General features: G+C 42.9%; 2 protein-coding genes across 2 annotated transcripts in view; both read left to right on the forward strand.

The window, feature by feature from the left end:
- The window catches only part of LOC130277255 (calreticulin-like), a 272928-nt gene that overhangs the window by 216284 nt on the left and 34489 nt on the right, over positions 1-22155 (forward strand). The gene's annotated exons all lie outside the window — the stretch shown is intronic.
- Positions 1-22155, forward strand: part of TTC17 (tetratricopeptide repeat domain 17) — an 89397-nt gene that overhangs the window by 53883 nt on the left and 13359 nt on the right. The window contains 4 exon segments of the mRNA XM_056527729.1: positions 17011-17169; positions 19156-19400; positions 19512-19674; positions 20794-20914. Of these exon segments, the coding sequence (XP_056383704.1) occupies positions 17011-17169; positions 19156-19400; positions 19512-19674; positions 20794-20914 (688 nt within the window).

A 22155-nucleotide genomic window follows, 5' to 3' on the forward strand; every position in this document is an offset into this window, starting at 1 on the left:
TGCGTCTCCTCAACGATTTTTGCTGAATGGGCAGGAGACAAATGCTGGAGTTACGTTTTTTTTTTTTTTAAAAACACTGCGGGCATTTTTGCCCCCTGCCTTAAAGTAACATACCATACTTTAATTGTTATAAAGAAATATCAAACGTTTTGATCGGTCGGGATCGGAGTGTTCAGACCCTGTCCGATCACAAGAGTGAGCTGGGAGTTGTGTGGGCTTAGCTTATAATGTATATCTATGGGTCTCATAGACACAGAGCGGGGAGAGGAGCGCGGCCGGGTGCCTCTCTCCCTGCTCAATCTCTCAGACTCCGACTGGACATGTTAATTTTTTAAATGACAGGAACACTTTAAAGGGGTTGTCAGAGGAGCAGAAAAGGTCCGATCTCTTCTCTCTGGTGCTCACTTCTGCCCTCTCCTTGGCTTTGGGGTCGGGTGGCAGTCGTAATCATTGTGTGTGGCTCAAAGCACGCCAGCAAAAGATGTGTAATAGAAGAAGAATATTGCCACAACATGGAGCAGCTATTGGTCATTATGACTTCACCTGCCCCCTCTTGTCTGAGAAGGAATACTTCCAAGGAGATGAGAAGGCGGAAGCGACCACCGTGGAAAAGAGAGAGAGAGGACATTTTCTGCTCCCTGGATAACCCCTTTTAAAGTGCACCTGTTGTCAACAAAAACTTTTTATATAATATAGATAATAACAATAAATTTATATTTGTAATATACATTGGTTAAAAAATGTATATTTTTGGGTGAAAAAATTCTGTCCCTGCAGCTATTGCCTGTGTGTCTCTGTGAGGAGTCCAAATACAGGAAGTGAGGGCAGAACAAGCAGGGCTCTGTGCAGGCTCCTGACTTGCCAATCATCCTCAAGTGTGAGCCCATATCATGTCACAGAGCCTCACTGCACAGAGCCCTGCTTGTCCTCGGTGCACAGAGCCCTGCTTGTCCTCGGTGCACAGAGCCCCACTTGTCCTCGGTGCACAGAGCCCCGCTTGTCCTCGGTGCACAGAGCCCCGCTTGTCCTCGGTGCACAGAGCCCCGCTTGTCCTCGGTGCACAGAGCCCCGCTTGTCCTCGGTGCACAGAGCCCCGCTTGTCCTCGGTGCACAGAGCCCCGCTTGTCCTCGGTGCACAGAGCCCCGCTTGTCCTCGGTGCACAGAGCCCCGCTTGTCCTCGGTGCACAGAGCCCCGCTTGTCCTCGGTGCACAGAGCCCCGCTTGTCCTCGGTGCACAGAGCCCCGCTTGTCCTCGGTGCACAGAGCCCCGCTTGTCCTCGGTGCACAGAGCCCCGCTTGTCCACCCTCACTTCCTGTATGTGGACTCCTCATAGAGACATACAAGCAATAGCTGGAGGGACAAAAATATACATATTTTTTTAACCAATGTATATTACAAATAATAATGGTATTATCTACATTATATAAAAGCTTTTGTTGATGACGGGTACACTTAAAGCATGTGTCCTAATGCTTCTCTCACCAGGCGTCTTTATCTCCTCGCCTACGACATCGATCCATCGCTGCTATTTGCCCAAGGTGACTGCAGTCGTGACTATTGAATCCCACAGATACGTCTGTGTGGACCAGAAGTCACTTTGCCTATGTACCTCTATAAGATGTGATCCTGATGTGAGTCTCATAGGGACACATAGACAACGACTTCTGCTTCACACAGAAGATTATGTGGAATATGGAGAGTCATGTGGGCACATACTAGGACTGGAACAGAGTCCTAACCAGACAATGAAGAGGCTTGGTGAGAAGAGCATCAGCCCCATGCCGGGGGTTGCACAGAGATCGCAGGGGTCCCCAGCAGCGGGACTCCTGCGATCATACATCTTATCCCTTATCGTTTGGATAGGGAATAAGTTGTATAAAGCTGGAATACCCCTTTAAGTCTGTCCTGTTTTATATTTCTGCACAGAACAAAAGAAACAAGAGACCTAATTGAAACTTTTATGTATGTTAAAGGGTTAAACTAAGTTTTAAAAGGGTGAAGCCAAAAACAAAAAGGGGCACAGCCTGAGGTTATTGGGGAGGGGGTAGATCTGAAGAAATGTGAGAAAATATTACTTTACTGAAAGAGTAGGAGCTACCTGGAACAAACTTTCAGCAGATGTGGTTGGTAAATCCCCAGAAAGTCAATGTAAACCTCCTGAGATAAACCTAAATCTATCCTAAGATGGAAATAATATAAGGGCGGAATAGATGGATCAGAATGTGTCTTCTCTTTCCTGGCAATCTTTTTCAATATATTTATATCTGTTTCTATATATTTATTTTACTTAGATAGATCTGGCAAATAGAACAAGTTTTCAATTAAAGTAATTCGAAAAATTGGCTTCTGCGTCTAGATATCACTGTGACATATTATTGCGCCCCCTGCTGCTCTTTTTGTTTCCTCTCTTAACGTACACCTTGTGTCCAGTGTTGATTGTCATACATGTTCAGTAGCTTAGTCTTTCAGGTAAATCCTCTTTTATGCAGATGGTGAAGTGATCCTGTTGTTATTCATCCAACCAATAGGAACATAAGCTCTAAAAGCGGCGTCCAGTCACCAGCAGGGGTTTTGCTGGGGTCCTGAATTGGTCAGGGGCACAAGCCCAAATGCATGTGTTATGAACCCCCCCCCCCCCCCACCCCAGGACCGCAGACAGATTTTTCCTGTTGGGTCTAGCTGCACTGGCATAGCAGCATATACTGCCCCTGGATGGATATAACTAAATAACATACAGGAGGGAACACAGCACTGATAAGATACACATGATAGATGTTACTTCAAAACATACAAGAGAATACAGCACTGCAGATCATACTAGAGAATACAGCACTGATCAGATACACAGGATGGATGTTACCACAAAACATACAAGAGAATACAGCACTGATCAGAGGATGGATGTTACCACAGAACTTATAGGAAAATACAGCACTGATCAGAGGATGGATGTTACTGCAGAACTTACAGGAGAATACAGCACTGATCAGATACACAGGATAGATATTACTGCAAAACATACAAGAGAATACAGCACTGCAGAACATAAAAGAGACTACTGAACTGATCAGATACACAGGATGGATGTTACCACAGAACATGCATACAGCACTGCAGAACATACAGGAGAATACAGCACTGCAGAACATACAGGAGAATACAGCACTGCAGAACGTACAGGAGAATACAGCACTGCAAAACGTAGAGGAGAATACAGCACTGCAAAACATACAGGAGAATACAGCACTGTAAAACATACAGGAGAATACACCAGTGTAAAGCATGCAGGAGAATACAGCATTGCAGAACATACAGGAGAATACAACAATGCAGAACATACAGGAGAATATAGTACTGCAGAACATACAAAAGAATACAGCACTGATCAGATACAGGATAGATGGTACTGTTGAACATACAAGAGATTACAGCACTGCAAAATGTACAGGAGAGTACAGCACTGCAAAAGGTACAGGAGAATACAGTAGGGATCGACCGATTATCGGTTTGGCCGATATTATCGGGCGATAATCACGATTTTGGGCATTATCGGTATCGGCAATTACCTTGCCTATATGCCGATAATGCCCTGCCCCCCGGCCAGAGACGACCGTCGCCGCCACTGCCCCATTGCCTCCCCCCATCCTCTGCCCACATACCGCCGCCGCTGCCCCATTGCCTCCCCCCCCATCCTCTGCCCACATGCCGCTACCCCATCGCCTCCCCCCCCCCATCCTCTGCCCACATATCGCCTCCCCCCATCCCTGGTGTTATAATTACCTGTTCCCGAGGTCCGAGATCCTTCTGGCTCCTGCGCTGTTGCTGTGCGCTGCGTAATGACTAGTGACGTCCCCATAACTTATACCGATATCGGTATGTTATCGGCTATCGGCCTGAAAGGTGACATTATTGGTATCGGCCCTAAAAAATCGATATCGGTCGATCCCTAGAATACAGCACTGCAAAACGTAGAGGAGAATACAGCACTGCAGAACCTACAAGAGAATACAGCACTGCAGAACCTACAAGAGAATACAGCACTGCAGAACCTACAAGAGAATACAGCACTGCAGAACCTACAAGAGAATACAGCACTGCAGAACATACAAGAGAATACAGCACTGCAGAATACAAGAGAATACAGCACTGCAGAATACAAGAGAATGCAGCACTGCAGCACATACAAGAGAATAAAGCACTGCAGAGCATACAGGAAAATACAGCACTACAGAGCATACAAGAGAATACAGCACTGCGGAGCATACAGGAGAATACAGAGCTGCAAAACGTATAGGAGAATACAGCTCTGCAAAACGTATATTAGAATACAGCTCTGCAAAACGTATAGGAGAATACAGCTCTGCAAAATGTATAGGAGAATACAGCACTGCAAGATGTATAGGAGAATACAGCACTGCAGAACATACATAGGAATACAGCACTGCAAAACGTTCAGGAGAATACAGCACTGCAAAACGTTCAGGAGAATACAGCACTGCAAAACGTTCAGGAGAATACAGCACTGCAAAACGTTCAGGAGAATACAGCACTGCAAAACGTTCAGGAGAATACAGCACTGCAAAACGTTCAGGAGAATACAGCACTGCAAAATGTACAGGAGAATGCAGCACTGCAAAATGTACAGGAGAATGCAGCACTGCAAAATGTACAGGAGAATACAGCACTGCAAAACGTATAGGAGAATACAGCACTGCAAGCCATACAGGAGAATACAGCACTGATCAAAATACACAGGGTAGATGTTACTGCAAAACATACAAGAGAATACATCACTGCAACATAAAACATAAACTGCAACACTGCAACTTAAAAGAGAATACAGCACTGATCAGATAGACATGATGGATGTTACCACAGAACATGCAAGAGAATACAGCACTGCAGAACATACAGGAGAATACAGCACTGCAGAACATAAAAGAGAATACAGCACTGATCAGCCATAGGATGGATGTTACCGATGGGTATTGTTATTATAAAAACAAAAAATTTCTGTAGTGCTGGAATACCCCTTTAACTATTTCTAACAGTTCCCATAGACAAAACAAGCTGCAATACCACATGTAGCCATGTATGGCACAGTTTTACCATATATTTTCTGGTTTAAAAGAACATGTCACTGGAAACGTGACTTAACTCCACGCCCCCTCCATTCATGTCTGTGGGAGGGGGCGTGGCATTATGTCACGTCTCCAGCCCCGGAAACAAAGAGTTTTCCGAGACTGGAGACGGAGCCCCGCATAGAATGCGGGTGCTGCGCGGAGATCACGGGGGGGTCCCAGCGCCGGGCCCCCCGCAATCAGACATCTTATCCCCTATCCTTTGGATAACCCCTTTGATGAGCTTTTTACATGCAGTATGTGACATGTATTTACTCCTTAAAACGTAACAAAAAGAGGAAAATAATAAATAAAGTCTAAAAGTAAAACCGGTCAAAATACACAGCTGTAATCTGAGGCTACAATACACTCGATTCACATAAAATTAGGGGTGAGCCACATATGGCATCCCATCTGGTTGCATATAATTGATGGAGCCCAACAACATATTTTTATCTCCATAACACGTTCCAGTGCCATCATATAAGCCTTTGAGGCTGAAGTGCCCAGGGGGCGTTCCCCGGCGCAGCAAGAGCCCAGGTAAGTCCGGCCCATGTCCTCTTTATCTAGTAGCTGTCAGACAAACTAGATAGGTGGATGCAAGCAAGTACAAAGGCGGTGAATAAGAGGACATAGGCTGAACTTGCCTGGGCTCTTACCATGTTGGGAAACACCCCCTGGGCACTTGAGCATCATTTGCATATTAACAGAAATGCTTATATCTCATCGCTGGAAAGGACTATAAAGATAAAAAAGAAATGACCGTAATCGTGATGACTGGCACTATCTAGCCATAGGCATATGCAGCCAGGAAAATATCAATGCAAAACTACTACAAAGGCTGTCCAGGCGTGCTGGGAGTTGTAGTTTTGCAACAGCTGAAGGCACAGTTTGGGAAACACTGCTGTAGAGGGAATCACCCTTTTCACAAGGAGCTGTCTAATCTAAGCTTTATTTTTCCAGGATCTGTTTCAAAACTACAACTCCAAGCCTTGTCTGTCTTTGTCATGCTGGGAGTTGTAGTTTCACAACAGCTGGAGAGCCTCTGGTTGGAGACTGCTGTGTATAAGACAGCTCCTGGTGAAAAGGGTGCTTTCATCTACAGCAGTGTTTCCCAACCAGTGTGTCTCCAGCTGTTGCAAAACTACAACTCTCAGCACGGCCAAGACAGTCTAAGGCTATCTGCCCAAGCTGGGATTTGTAGTTTTGCAACAGCTGGATGCACACTGGTTGGAAAATACTACTGTGGAGCAGTGTTTCCCAACCAGTGTGCCTCCAGCTGTTGCAAGACTACAACTCCAAGCACGGCCAAGACAGACAACGGCTATCTACCAAAGCGGGGATTTGTAGTTTTGCAACAGCTGGAGGCACACTGGTTGGAAAACACTACTGTGGAGCAGTGTTTCCCAAGCAGGGAGCCTCCAGCTGTTGCAAACCTACAACTCCCAGCATGCCCGGACAGCCAAAGGCTGTCCGGGCATGCTGGGAGTTGTAGTTTTGCTACAGCTGGAGGCATGCCAGTTAGGAAACACTGCACTACAAAATCAGGGTCCAGTCTGATAGGCCATTCAGTAGTTTAGAAGAGCTGAGTAGTAGCCTTCGGCTGTTGGGAGTTGTAGTTTTGCAACAGCTGGAGACACACTGGTTGGGAAACACTACTGTAGAGGGACGCACCCTTTTCACCAGGAGCTTTCTATTATATTCAGTGGTCTCCGACCGGCGGCCCTCCAGCTATTAAGAAACTACAACTCCCAGCATGGCCTCGACGGACAGCGGGTGGTATTTGTAGTTTTTGCAACAGCCGGAGAGCTGCACATTAAAGATCACTGTCCCTGATTTACTAAGAGTGTTGTGTAGGTTTCTTTGGGGGGTTTTAATTCCCTAAAAATTTATTCCCACCGCATTTACTATTATTTCCCTACATTTTTGCTTTTTTTTATTTTTATTTATTTTTATTTTATTTTTTATTTTTTTTATTTATTTTTTATTTTTTTATACACCTGCTCTGATCTGTAGGGTTTTCCTTAGCTGAAATCCACTACATTTTCTGTGGAAACCTTAGTAAATATGTTGAGTTTTTGTGAAAATGTCGGGAACACGCCCCTTTTATGTGACCACACACCCCCTTTCCCCCAAAAGACACGCCCCTTTTCTGGGCTTTCTCAGTAAAATGGAGAGTTGGTCGAGTCTTTCATTTCTGGCGCACAACCCGACAAAATAGTAAATCGGAGCCACTGTCTCTTCGGACTGTGCAACCAAACTGGTCACAGCGTTATGCAACATTTTTCTGGAACTACAAGTCCCAGCATGACCTATTTAACAAGGGAATCCTGTGCAGTTGCTGGGCTCTGGTGTCTTTTCCATTGTCCTCTCTCTCTCTCTCTCTGCGTCTCTCTCCACTGCGCTCTCTGTCGTCATCGTCCCCCCCTCTCTACCGCCCTCTCCGGCTCGTGATCTCTGCTGGAGACCGAGCCATCCGAGGGCAGGATTAATATTCCGGGCACGGCCGACCGCTCTATATGTAGCGGTGAGCGCCATGTGTGAGAGGCATCCGAAATCACATTTTCTAGTCTCTCTTATCTGCCGACCGGGGTTGGAGAGTTAAATTTAGCTCAGTGTTTGGGCCCGGAGAGCGGGGGTGGGGGGGGGGGGGAAGAGTCACTTCTGCTTTCACGTCACCGATTGAGCCGCAGCCAGTGACAGAAGGTGCATATGAAAGGAAACGGCACCAGGGGAGTCGCAGTCATTTCATAGAAAATAAGCAGAACCCCATTCATTATTGAGCAGACTATTTATAGCTCCCGTGCCTTTGTACCGCAAGATGTCAGTCGTATATACACTCCCCCCCCCCCCCCCCCCCCCCAAACACCCAGCCGTCCCCACCTCTGTGTGATGGAAATGGATAGTCTGATAGGTACTCAGTCATCACATAATCACACATGTCATAGCGGGGGGAAAAATGGCACAGGATGGCGGAGGGGAGAAATCTAGGGGGCGTCTAAGGACATATACTTCTTTATGGTCATAGTAGTTATATTCTTGTATATAGAGGCAGTATTATAGTAGTTATATTCTTGTATATAGGAGCAGTATTATAGTAGTTATATTCTTGTATATAGGAGGCAGTATTATAGTAGTTATATTCTTGTATATAGGGGCAGTATTATAGTAGTTATATTCTTGTATATAGAGGCAGTATTATAGTAGTTATATTCTTGTATACAGAGGCAGTATTATAGTAGTTATATTCTTGTATATAGAAGCAGTATTATAGTAGTTGTATTCTTGTGTATAGGAGCAGTATTATAGTAATTATATTCTTGTATATAGGAGCAGTATTATAGTAGTTATATTCTTGTATATAGGAGCAGTATTATAGTAGTTGTATTCTTGTATATAGGAGCAGTATTATAGTAGTCATATTCTTGTATATAGGAGCAGTATTATAGTAGTTGTATATAGGAGCAGTATTATAGTAGTTATATTCTTGTATATAGGAGCAGTATTATAGTAGTTATATTCTTGTATATAGGAGGCAGTATTATAGTAGTTATATTCTTGTATATAGGAGGCAGTATTATAGTAGTTATATTCTTGTATATAGGAGGCAGTATTATAGTAGTTATATTCTTGTATATAGGAGGCAGTATTATAGTAGTTATATTCTTGTATATAGGAGGCAGTATTATAGTAGTTATATTCTTGTATATAGGAGCAGTATTATAGTAGTTATATTCTTGTATATAGGAGCAGTATTATAGTAGTTATATTCTTGTATATAGGAGCAGTATTATAGTAGTTATATTCTTGTATATAGGAGGCAGTATTATAGTAGTTATATTCTTGGATATAGGAGTAGTATTATGGTAGTTATATTCTTGTATATAGGAGGCAGTATTATAGTAGATATATGCTTGTATATAGGAGCAGTATTATAGTAGTTATAGTCTTGTATATAGGAGGCAGTATTATATTAGTTATATTCTTGTATATAGGAGCAGTATTATAGTAGATATATGCTTGTATATAGGAGCAGTAGTATAGTAGTTGTATTCTTGTATATAGGGGGCAGTATTATAGTAGTTATATTCTTGTATATAGGAGCAGTATTATAGTAGTTATATTCTTGTATATAGGAGCAGTATTATAGTAGATATATTCTTGTATATAGGAGCAGTGTTATAGTAGTTATATTCTTGTATATAGGAACAGTATTGTAGTAGTTATATTCTTGTATATAGGAACAGTATTATAGTAGTTATATTCTTGTATATAGGAGCAGTATTATAGTAGTTATATTCTTGTATATAGGAGCAGTATTATAGTATTTATATTCTTGTATATAGGAACAGTATTATAGTAGTTATATTCTTGTATATAGGAACAGTATTATAGTAGTTATATTCTTGTATATAGGAGCAGTATTATAGTAGTTATATTCTTGTATATAGGAGCAGTATTATAGTAGTTATATTGTATATAGGGGCAGTATTATAGTAGTTATATTCTTGTATATATGAGCAGTATTATAGTAGTTATATTCTTGTATATAGGAGCAGTATTATAGTAGTTATATTCTTGTATATAGGAGCAGTATTATAGTAGTTATATTCTTGTATATATAGGTCAGTATTATAGTAGTTATATTCTTGTATATAGGAGCAGTATTATAGTAGTTATATTCTTGTAAATAGGAGCAGTATTATAGTAGTTATATTCTTGTATATAGGAGCAGTATTATAGTAGTTATATTCTTGTAAATAGGAGCAGTATTATAGTAGTTATATTCTTGTATATAGGACCAGTATTATAGTAGTTTTATTCTTGTATATAGGGGGCAGTATTATAGTAGTTATATTCTTGTATATAAAAGCAGTATTATAGTAGATATATTCTTGTATATAGGAGCAGTATTATAGTAGTTATATTCTTGTAAATATAGGTCAGTATTATAGTGTATAAAGTCTGTCCTGTATCTTAAATGCTATTGTTAATAACAAGAACAGTTAAAAATAATATGTTAAGTTAATGACACTAATAAGCAGAAAAGTTCTCGGGAACTATTACATCCAGTAGCCTATGTGGCCTATGAGCAGAGCTTTCCGAAGTCCGGCCTATGACGTCACAGGAGGTGACATCATGAGGTCTCATCTGATGAGGACCAGGAGAGACGTAAATTGTCATTAAACGGCTTCAATGCTCTCAAAAAAAATAGCGTTTACTTGATGTCAACTCCGGGGCTAATTTTAGCCTCCAAGGCAGGAGTAGGAATAGCGCGTCACGGCCCTCATGAATTACACATCTTCTGCGCCGGTTGTTTCGTATAAGTGTAAAACAGATTGCCCTTAATAGGGGAGCGGAGGATGCGTCGGCCTCAACCGGTTAGTGACGAATATCCCTCTCTGCTCCGTGTTTAATGGCATTAGATCAGAGGCCTCTTTTAATTCATTATGTATTATTATACTTATCTGCTGATTGAAAAAAGATCATACAATTGAAAAATGTATAAAAAAAAAATAAAAAATTTTAGCACAAAGATGGATGTAGCAAAATTTATATTAAAATTATAAAATCCAAAATATGACTAATATAATGATTAACAATTACTAATATAATTTATCATTGTTGTGGAGCATGCATGACGTATAAGTAATGCTATGGGATCATTTATATCAGAGGACCCCCCCAATACCGGACAAAGGCGAAAAGAAGGGGTATCTGGGGGTGGTTACTGAATGGAATTGTACAGAAAATTGTGTAACTCAACTATATTGGATGAGGTAAAAGGCACAAAGTGTCCTGACGTCTATATCTCCATCAGAGACTGTGACACAATGTGATACATTGGGGAAAAAAAGTATTTAGTCAGCCACCAATTGTACAAGTTCTCCCACTTATAAAGATGAGAGGCTGTGATTTCATTATAGGTTATAACCTCAACTATGAGAGACAGAATGAGAGAAAAAATCCGTAAAATCAGTCTTTTTTTTAAAGAATTTATTTGCAAATTATGGTGGAAAATAAGTATTTGGTCACCTACAAACTAGAAAGATTTCTGGCTCTCACAGACCTGTAACTTGTATTAATGGCTCCTGTTTGAACTTGTTATCAGTATAAAAGACACCTATCCACAACCTCAAACAGTCACACTCCAAACTCCACTATTGCCAAGACCAAAGAGCTGTCGAAGGACACCAGAAACAAAAATTGTAGACCTGCACCAGGCTGGGAAGACTGAATCTGCAATAGGCAAGCAGCTTGGTGTGAAGAAATAAACTGGTTGAGAAATTATTAGAAAATGGAAGACATACAAGACCACTGATAATCTCCCTCGATCTGGGGCTCCCACGCAAGATCTCACCACGTGATGTCAAAATTATCACAAGAACGGTGAGCAAAAATCCCTGAACCACACGTGGGGACCTAGTGAATGACCTGCAGAGAGCAGGGACCATCAGTAACGCACTACACCGCCAGGGACTCAAATCATGCAGTGCCAGACGTGTCCCCCTGCTTAAGCCAGTACATGTCTGGGCCCGTCTGAAGTTTGCTAGAGAACATTTGGATGATCCAGAAGAGTATTGGGAGAATGTCATACGGTCAGATGAAACTAAAGTAGAACTTTTTGGTAAAAACTCAACTCATCGTGTTTGGAGAAGAAAGAATGCGAAGTTGCATCCAAAGAACACTATACCTACTGTGAAGCATGGGGGTGGACAGATCATGCTTTGGGGCTGTTTTTCAGCATAGGGAGCAGGACGGCTGATCCATGTAAAGGAAAGAATGAATGCCCCATGTATTGTGAGATTTTGAGTGAAAACCTCCTTCCATCAGTAAGGGCATTGAAGATGAAACGTGGCAGGGTCTTTCTTTCAGCATGACAATGATCCCAAACACACCGCCCGGGCAATGGAGGAGTGGCTTTGTAAGAAGTCAAGGTCCTGGAGTGGCCAAGCTAGTCTCCAGATCTCTACCCCATTGAAAAGCTTTGGCTGGAGTTGAAAGTCCATGTTGCCCAGCGACAGCCCCAAAACATCACTGCTCTAGAATAGATCTGCATGGAGGAATGGGCCAAAATACAAGTAACAGTGTGTGAAAACCTTGTGAGGACTTACAGAGAACGTTTGACCTCTGTCATTGCCAACAAAGGGGATATAACAAAGTACTGAGATGAACTTCTGTTATTGACCAAATACTTATTTTCCACCATAATTTGCAAATAAATTCTTCAAAAGTAAGACAATGTAATTTTATGGATTATTTTTCTCATTCTGTCTCTCATAGTTGAGGTTATAACCTATGATGAAAATTACAGCCTCTCATCTTTATAAGGGGGAGAACTTGCACAATTGGTGGCTGACTAAATACTTTCCCCCACTGTATCAGCCTTATCAATCTGAATATCGGGACATTACAAATGTTGGTGTCTGTTCTGTGTCCTAATACAGTTTAAGGTTTAGTGGAACATAATAATAATAAGGACACATAATACATTACATTACTTATCTTGTACTGATCCTGTGTTATATCCTGTATTATACTCCAGAGCTGTACTCACTATTCTGCTGGTGAGATCACTGTGTACATACATTACTTATCTTGTACTGATCCTGTGTTATATCCTGTATTATACTCCAGAGCTGTACTCACTATTCTGCTGGTGGGATCACTGTGTACGTACATTACATTACTTATCCTGTACTGATCCTGAGTTATATCATGTATTATACTCCAGAGCTGTACTCACTATTCTGCTGGTGAGGTCACTGTGTACATACATTACATTACTTATCCTGTACTGATCCTGAGTTATATCCTGTATTATACTACAGAGCTGTACTCACTATTCTGCTGGTGAGATCACTGTGTACATACATTACATTACTTATCCTGTACTGATCCTGAGTTATATCCTGTATTATACTCCAGAGCTGTACTCACTATTCTGCTGGTGAGGTCACTGTGTACATACATTACATTACTTATCCTGTACTGATCCTGAGTTATATCCTGTATTATACTCCAGAGCTGTACTCACTATTCTGCTGGTGAGGTCACTGTGTACATACATTACATTACTTATCCTGTACTGATCCTGAGTTATATCCTGTATTATACCCCAGAGCTGTACTCACTATTCTGCTGGTGGGATCACTGTGTACATACATTACATTACTTATCCTGTACTGATCCTGAGTTATATCCTGTATTATACTCCAGAGCTGTACTCACTATTCTGCTGGTGAGGTCACTGTGTACATACATTACATTACTGATCCTGAGTTATATCCTGTATTATACTCCAGAGCTGTACTCACTATTCTGCTGGTGAGGTCACTGTGTACATACATTACATTACTTATCCTGTACTGATCCTGAGTTATATCCTGTATTATACTCCAGAACTGTACTCGCTATTCTGCTGGTGGGGTCATTGTGTACATATATTACATTACTTATCCTGTACTGTGTTATATACAGTCAGGGCCGTAAATGTTGGCACCCCTGAAATTTTTCTAGAAAATGAAGTATTTCTCACAGGAAAGGATTGCAGTAACACATGTTTTGCTATACACATGTTTATCCCCTTTGTGTGTATTGGAACTAAACCAAAAAAGGAAGGAAAAAAAGCAAATTGGACATAATGTTACCAAACTCCAAAAATGGTCTGGACAAAATTATTGGCACCTTTCAAAATTGTGGATAAGTTTGTTTCAAGCATGTGATGCTCCTTTAAACTCACCTGGAACAAGTAACAGGTGTTGGCAATATAAAAATCACACCTGAAAGAAGATAAAAAGGAGAGAAGTTCACTTAGTCTTTGCATTGTGTGTCTGTGTGTGCCACACTAAGCATGGACAACAGAAAGAGGAGAGGAGAACTGTCTGAGGACTTGAGAACCAAAATTGTGGAAAATATCAACAATCTCAAGGTAACAAGTCCATCTCCAGAGATCTAGATTTGCCTTTGTCCACAGTGCGCAACATTATCAAGAAGTTTGCAACCCCCGGCACTGTAGATAATCTCCCTGGGCATGGACGGAAGAGATAAATTGATGAAGGGTCAACGCAAGATAGTCCAGATGGTGGATAAGCAGCCCCAAACAAATTACAAAGATATTCAAGCTGTCCTGCAGGCTCAGGGAGCATCAGTGTCAGCGCGAACTATACGTCGACATTTAAATGAAATGAATCTCTATGGGGGAGACCCAGGAGGATCCCACTATGGAGAAGACCCAGGAGGACCCCTCTATGGAGGAGACCCAGGAGGACCCCATTATGGAGGAGACCCAGGAGGACCCCAATATGGAGGAGACCCAGGAGGACCCCACTATGGGGGAGACCCAGGAGGACCCCACTATGGAGGAGACCCAGGAGGACCCCACTATGGAGGAGACCCAGGAGGACCCCACTATGGAGGAGACCCAGGAGGACCCCACTATGGAGGAGACCCAGGAGGACCCCATTATGGAGGAGACCCAGGAGGACCCCATTATGGAGGAGACCCAGGAGGACCCCACTATGGGGGAGACCCAGGAGGACCCCACTATGGAGGAGACCCAGGAGGACCCCACTATGGAGGAGACCCAGGAGGACCCCACTATGGGGGAGACCCAGGAGGACCCCACTATGGAGGAGACCCAGGAGGACCCCACTATGGAGGAGACCCAGGAGGACCCCACTATGGAGGAGACCCAGGAGGGCCCCACTATGGAGGAGACCCCGGAGGACCCCACTATGGAGGAGACCCAGAAGGACCCCACTATGGAGGAGACCCAGGAGGACCCCACTGCTGACACAGAAACATAATAAAGGAAGACTACATTTTGCCAAAATGAACTTGAGTAACCAAAATCCTTCTGGGAAAACATCTTGTGGAGCAGTTTTCAAAGGAAGAGTGATCCAACATTCCGGCTGAGAGGTGTAAGAAGCTTATTGATGGTTATAGGAAGCGACTGATTTCAATTATTTTTTCCAAAGGGTGTGCAACCAAATATTAAGTTAAAGGTGCCAATAATTTTGTCCAGCCCATTTTTGGAGTTTGGTGACATTATGTCCAATTTGCTTTTTTTCCTCCCTTTTTTTGGTTTAGTTCCAATACACACAAAGGGAATAAACATGTGTATAGCAAAACCTGTGTTACTGCAATCCTTATCTGTGAGAAATACTTCATTTTCTTGAAAAATTTCAGGGGTGCCAACATTTACGGCCATGACGGTACATTACTTTACTTCTCCTGTGTTATATAGTTGCACTTCTTTCATCCCTTTCATTGATGCAGATGATGCTTCTTTAGATACTTTATAACCTTTCCTGCAGGTGATGAATATGTTATGTCATTATTAGTTGCTTTTGATGAGTTACTTTGTTGTGGGGTGTTACGTGCCGGGTGCAAGTATTTTTATTTTTATTTTTCTCCCACAAGGAGAGATAACAGCGCTGCATCTGCTGCAGAGGACGGTCACAATAGTGCGGTCACATGACTGGTAGTATATGACAGGAGTCATATGAGGACACATAATTGTCTCTTGGCTCTTTGCCGCTTGTCGTAGCGTTTTAAGAGTCGCCTGAGTGACTGGTGACACACGTAACAGCGCGACGTCACCGTAAGACCTGTGAGCATCTCGCAGTCTACTGACGAACTTTCTGCTTTCTTCCAGCGCCTCTTACTAAATAATCCGGCACCTTTTTCCTCCGCTGGCAGACGTCCGTCCTTTACCGGCGGAAAATTCTGCTAATGTTACGAGTCATGTGAAGGATGACGAGTCCCATGGGACATATTAAAGAGGCGCTGGACTGCAAACGTCAAAACTATATCCCACAACATGCTTTACGGCAGTCATGGCCTGCTGGGAGTTGTAGTCTCCTACAATGTTGCAGATGGCTGCTGTGCCCCATACCAGTGATCCCTTAACCTGTGGCTCTTAAGCTGTTGCAAAACTACAACTTCCGGCATGCCCTGACAGCCTTCGGCTGTCAGGGCATGCTGGAAGTTGTAGTTTTGCAAGTTTTATCGGCCTCAAGGGAAAAAAACTTGGTCCTGCAATAGGAGTAATATTTTTGGCCTTGCTCAGAGGGGATGTGTGTGTTATCCTGTACTGATCCTGTGTTATATCCTGTATTATACTCCAGAGCTGTACTCACTATTCTGCTGGTGCGGTCACTGTGTACATACATTACATTACTTATCCTGTACTGATCCTGAGTTATATCCTGTATTATACTCCAGAGCTGTACTCACTATTCTGCTGGTGAGGTCACTGTGTACATACATTACATTACTTATCCTCTACTGATCCTGAGTTATATCCTGTATTATACTCCAGAGCTGTACTCACTATTCTGCTGGTGAGGTCACTGTGTACATACATTACATTACTTATCCTGTACTGATCCTAAGTTATATCCTGTATTATACTCCAGAGCTGTACTCACTATTCTGCTGGTGAGGTCACTGTGTACATACATTACATTACTTATCCTGTACTGATCCTGAGTTATATCCTGTATTATACTCCAGAGCTGTACTCACTATTCTGCTGGTGAGGTCACTGTGTACATACATTACATTACTTATCCTGTACTGATCCTGAGTTATATCCTGTATTATACTCCAGTGCTGTACTCACTATTCTGCTGGTGAGGTCACTGTGTACATACATTACATTACTTATCCTGTACTGATCCTGAGTTATATCCTGTATTATACCCGAGAGCTGTACTCACTATTCTGCTGGTGAGGTCACTGTGTACATACATTACATTACTTATCCTGTACTGATCCTGAGCCCTGATTTATTATATTGCAGCCTCTCTCCCCCCCCACCATTTTATTTCAGATTATCGAACATGGTATAAATATACTCTTCTTTCATTTATATATTTCAGGTCACTGTCCCGCTGAAGATAAAGAGCAGAACACACAGAAATACTTCCATAGTTATACACAGGAGGAACACAAAACTCCCCCCGAGGACAGGACGGACCCCACGAGCGGCTCCACCTTGTATCTAGAAAGTAAGCGTTTACCTGGAGAGGACGCTAGAGGTGTGTACATACCTGAAGGTTGGGGGGCGGTGTTGTCATAAAAGTGGGGTGTTCATATAAACCAGTGGTCTTCAACCTGCGGACCTCCAGATGTTGCAAAACTACAACTCCCAGCATGCCCGGACAGCCGTTGGCTGTCCGGGCATGCTGGGGGTTGTAGTTTTGCAACATCTGGAGGTCCGCAGGTTGGAGACCACTGATGCCACAGTGTATCGGTTGAATTGGCTACTAATGGGTTAAAGGAGTTGTATAGGTTTTGACGTAATTGCGTCTGGTATTTCTGGGAAATAAAGCAGATCCTTTCTTTTGATCTCGCGCAGCTACTTTGTGGCATTGGATTAAAATGCTTCATTTGGTTACTCAGTCTGGTCCTGGGACATCAGTTTACATAGAGAATGATAGATTGTCGCAAAAAAAAAAAAAAACTCTGCATATGCACGGAGCCGTGACAGCTATGCCGGGTCATTTTTCCCAACAGGGAGAATATTAAGGAAGAGGGTTATATTCTTACCACCAAAAATATCAGACCCTTAATGCAAACTAAAAACATTAGTGTGAAGAGAGGCTTAAAATAGAGTTAAATATGTTATAGTAGTAACACTGAGTTATATCCTGTATTATACTCCAGAGCTGTACTCACTATTCTGCTGGTGAGGTCACTGTGTACATACATTACATTACTTATCCTGTACTGATCCTTAGTTATATCCTGTATTATACTCCAGAGCTGTACTCACTATTCTGCGGGTGAGGTCACTGTGTACATACATTACATTACTTGTCCTGTACTGATCCTGAGTTATATCCTGTATTATACTCCAGAGCTGTACTCACTATTCTGCTGGTGAGGTCACTGTGTCCATACATTACATTACTTGTCCTGTACTGATCCTGAGTTATATCCTGTATTATACTCCAGAGCTGTACTCACTATTCTGCTGGTGAGGTCACTGTGTACAAACACTACATTACTTATCCTGTACTGATCCTGAGTTATATCCTGTATTATACTCCAGAGCTGTACTCACTATTCTGCTGGTGAGGTCACTGTGTCCATACATTACATTACTTGTCCTGTACTGATCCTGAGTTATATCCTGTATTATACTCCAGAGCTGTACTCACTATTCTGCTGGTGAGGTCACTGTGTACATACATTACATTACTTATCCTGTACTGATCCTGAGTTATATCCTGTATTATACTCCAGAGCTGTACTCACTATTCTGCTGGTGAGGTCACTGTGTCCATACATTACATTACTTGTCCTGTACTGATCCTTAGTTATATCCTGTATTATACTCCAGAGCTGTACTCACTATTCTGCTGGTGAGATCACTGTGTACATACATTACATTACTTATCCTGTACTGATCCTGAGTTATATCCTGTATTATACCCCAGAGCTGTACTCACTATTCTGCTGGTGAGGTCACTGTGTCCATACATTACATTACTTGTCCTGTACTGATCCTGAGTTATATCCTGTATTATACTCCAGAGCTGTACTCACTATTCTGCTGGTGAGGTCACTGTATACATACATTACATTACTTATCCTGTACTGATCCTGAGTTATATCCTGTATTATACTCCAGAGCTGTACTCACTATTCTGCTGGTGAGATCACTGTGTATATACATTACATTACTTGTCCTGTACTGATCCTGAGTTATATCCTGTATTATACTCCACAGCTGTACTCACTATTCTGCTGGTGAGGTCACTGTGTACATACATTACAATACTTATCCTGTACTGATCCTGAGTTATATCCTGTATTATACTCCAGAGCTGTACTCACTATTCTGCTGGTGAGATCACTGTGTACATACATTACATTACTTATCCTGTACTGATCCTGAGTTATATCCTGTATTATACTCCAGAGCTGTACTCACTATTCTGCTGGTGAGATCACTGTGTACATACATTACATTACTTATCCTGTACTGACCCTGAGTTACGTTTCTCCCCTAAACCCAGATGTCATTATGGCTGAAACCAATAACAGTGAGGATACGACCCCCGAGGCGCCCATATCTGAGGAGATGCTCGCTCTTGTAGACGAGTTTGAAAACTCGTGGCCCCTAGAAGCTTTTGAGGGTGCCTTGGAGCTAAAGGGCCGACGTATGGACCTCCAGGGGATACGGGTCCTGAAGAAAGGGGTCCAGGACGGTCAGTCCGGGTCCTGCTATGGAGACTGTGACGATGATGAGGAGGCTGAATGGGTAATTTATACACAGCATAGATTTATATCTTTATCATAGGGGGTTCTGTGCAGTTTTTGCATTTATTTATTATTTTTTATTTATTTCTTTCATTTCTTTCGGCCTTCACAGATCACCTTCCAGGTAAAACGTGTAAAGAAGCCGAAGGCAGATGGCTCCGGTGGTGCAGACCTCTCAGAGGCCATCGGAGGAGACGTCATTGATGCTGATAATGATGACTTTCAGGCTGCTCTTGAAATCAGCGGGCCAAAAATACCTTCCCCTGGTCCTCAAGGTAACCGGCTTGTCCTCAGGAGATCGGCGCTTGGGGACTTTTGGGTTGTTTGCTTTATAACAAGAACCTTGGTCTTCATTGCCACAACATTTTATACAGCAGCTGCCTGGTACTGAGTGGATGGCTACAGATGTATATGGGTGCCAGGCTTTATAATGACCCCCCGATTTTCTGTGTCTCTAAAGCAGTGTTTCCTAACCAGGGTGCCTCCAGCTGTTGCAAAACTACAACTCCCAGCATGCCCGGACAGCCTTTGGCTGTCCGGGCATGCTGGGAGTTGTAGTTTTACAACAGCTTGAGGCACCCTGGTTGGGAAACACTGGTTTAGAGAACCATTTTGAGATCAGGTCTTACAGATGTATAGCTAGTCCTGCTGAGTAGTGAATACAATAATAATCAATTTAGACAATGCTCTGTGAGCTCAACAGCCTGGACTCCAGACTGATACATTGTACATATCTAGTCCTGCTCTCAGCTGAGAAGTGATACAATGGTATCCAGTCAAGACAATGCTCTGTGAGCTAAACAGCCTGGACTCCAAACTGATACATTGTACATAGCTAGTTCTGAAGTTTTGCAACAGCTGGAGGCACCCTGGTTGGCAAACACTGATCTAGACAATGCTCCTAGAGCTTTAACAGCCTGGACTCCAGACTGATACATTGTACACAGCAAGTCCTGCTCTCAGCTAAGAAGTGATACAATTGTATCCAGTCTAGACAATGCTCTGTGAGCTAAACATCCTGGACTCCAGACTGATACATTTTACACAGCAAGTCCTGCTCTCAGCTAAGAAGTAAATACAATTGTATCCAGTCTAGACAATGCTCTGTGAGCTAAACAGCCTGGACACTAGACTGATACATTGTACATCGCTTGTCCTGCTCTCAGCTATTCAGTCTAGACAATGCTCTGTGAGCTAAACAGCCTGGACACCAGACTGATACATTGTACATCGCTTGTCCTGCTCTCAGCTATTCAGTCTAGACAATGCTCTGTGAGCTACACACATCAGCAGCTGCTCAAATCTTTGTTAGTTTGCTACAATGTATCAGTTTGAATAAACATCAGATTCCTCCATCATTTCGATCACTTGACTCCTGTATGTTCTCTCTCCAGGCAGGAGACCCGATTACCGAAGCCTGGGGTGGCCAAGTCCCGACGAGTGCCTAAAACTGCGCCGCGTTGAGCTGTCTACTGTGGCCAGTACCTGGTTGGCGGTATCTGCTAAAAACATAGAGTAAGTACCATGGTTTATCAATTGCTCCAAGAAAGTTTTTTTTTTTTCTAGACTCTCTGACTCAACAGCTATTGCCAAACTACAACTACAGCTGAAGGCTTGTCAGGGCATGCTGGGAGTTGTAGTTTTGCAACAGCTGGAGAGCTACAATGCTTTTTTCTTTTACATACAGTGATCCCTCAACTTGCAATGGCCTTAAAGGGGTACTCTGCTGCTCAGCGTTTGGAACAAACTGTTCCGAATGCTGGAGCCGGAAGCTTGTGACGTCACACCCTGCCCCCTCAATGCAAGTCTATGGGAGGGGGCGTGACAGCTGTCACGCCCCCTCATATAGACTTGCATTGAGGGGGCGGGGCGTGACATCATGAGGGGGCGGGCCTATGACGTCACGAGCTGCCGGTTCCAGCGTTCGGAACAGTTTGTTCCAATTGCTGAGCAGCAGAGTACCCCTTTTAACATACAATATTTTCAACATACAATGGTCTTTTCTGGACCATTGTAACTTGAAACCAGACTCAACCTACAATGTACAGACAGTCCAGATCTGTGAAACCTGTCAATGGCTGGAAGAACCGACCAATCAGAATGGGCATTCACTGGTAAAACTCCTGTATTACTGAAGTGCATGCACTGACTGGTGTCTGGTAGCGCCCCCTACAGTACAGGGAGGTATTACATGTTCTGTACTCTTTACCTGTATTACTGAAGTGTATGCACTGACTGGTGTCTGATAGCGCCCCCTACAGTACAGGTAGGTATTACATGTTCTGTACTCTTTACCTGCATTACTGAAGTGCATGCACTGACTGGTGTCTGGTAGCGCCCCCTACAGTACAGGGCGGTATTACATGTTCTGTACTCTTTACCTGTATTACTGAAGTGTATGCACTGACTGGTGTCTGGTAGCGCCCCCTACAGTACAGGGAGGTATTACATGTTCTGTACTCTTTACCTGTATTACTGAAGTGTATGCACTGACTGGTGTCTGATAGCGCCCCCTACAGTACAGGTAGGTATTAAATGTTCTGTACTCTTTACCTGCATTACTGAAGTGTATGCACTGACTGGTGTCTGGTAGCGCCCCCTACAGTACAGGGCGGTATTACATGTTCTGTACTCTTTACCTGTATTACTGAAGTGTATGCACTGACTGGTGTCTGGTAGCGCCCCCTACAATACGGGGAGGTATTACATGTTCTGTACTCTTTACCTGTATTACTGAAGTGCATGCACTGACTGGT

The sequence above is a fragment of the Hyla sarda genome, chromosome 6 (genome assembly GCF_029499605.1).
Source record: "Hyla sarda isolate aHylSar1 chromosome 6, aHylSar1.hap1, whole genome shotgun sequence".
Classification (NCBI taxonomy): Eukaryota; Metazoa; Chordata; class Amphibia; order Anura; family Hylidae; genus Hyla; species Hyla sarda.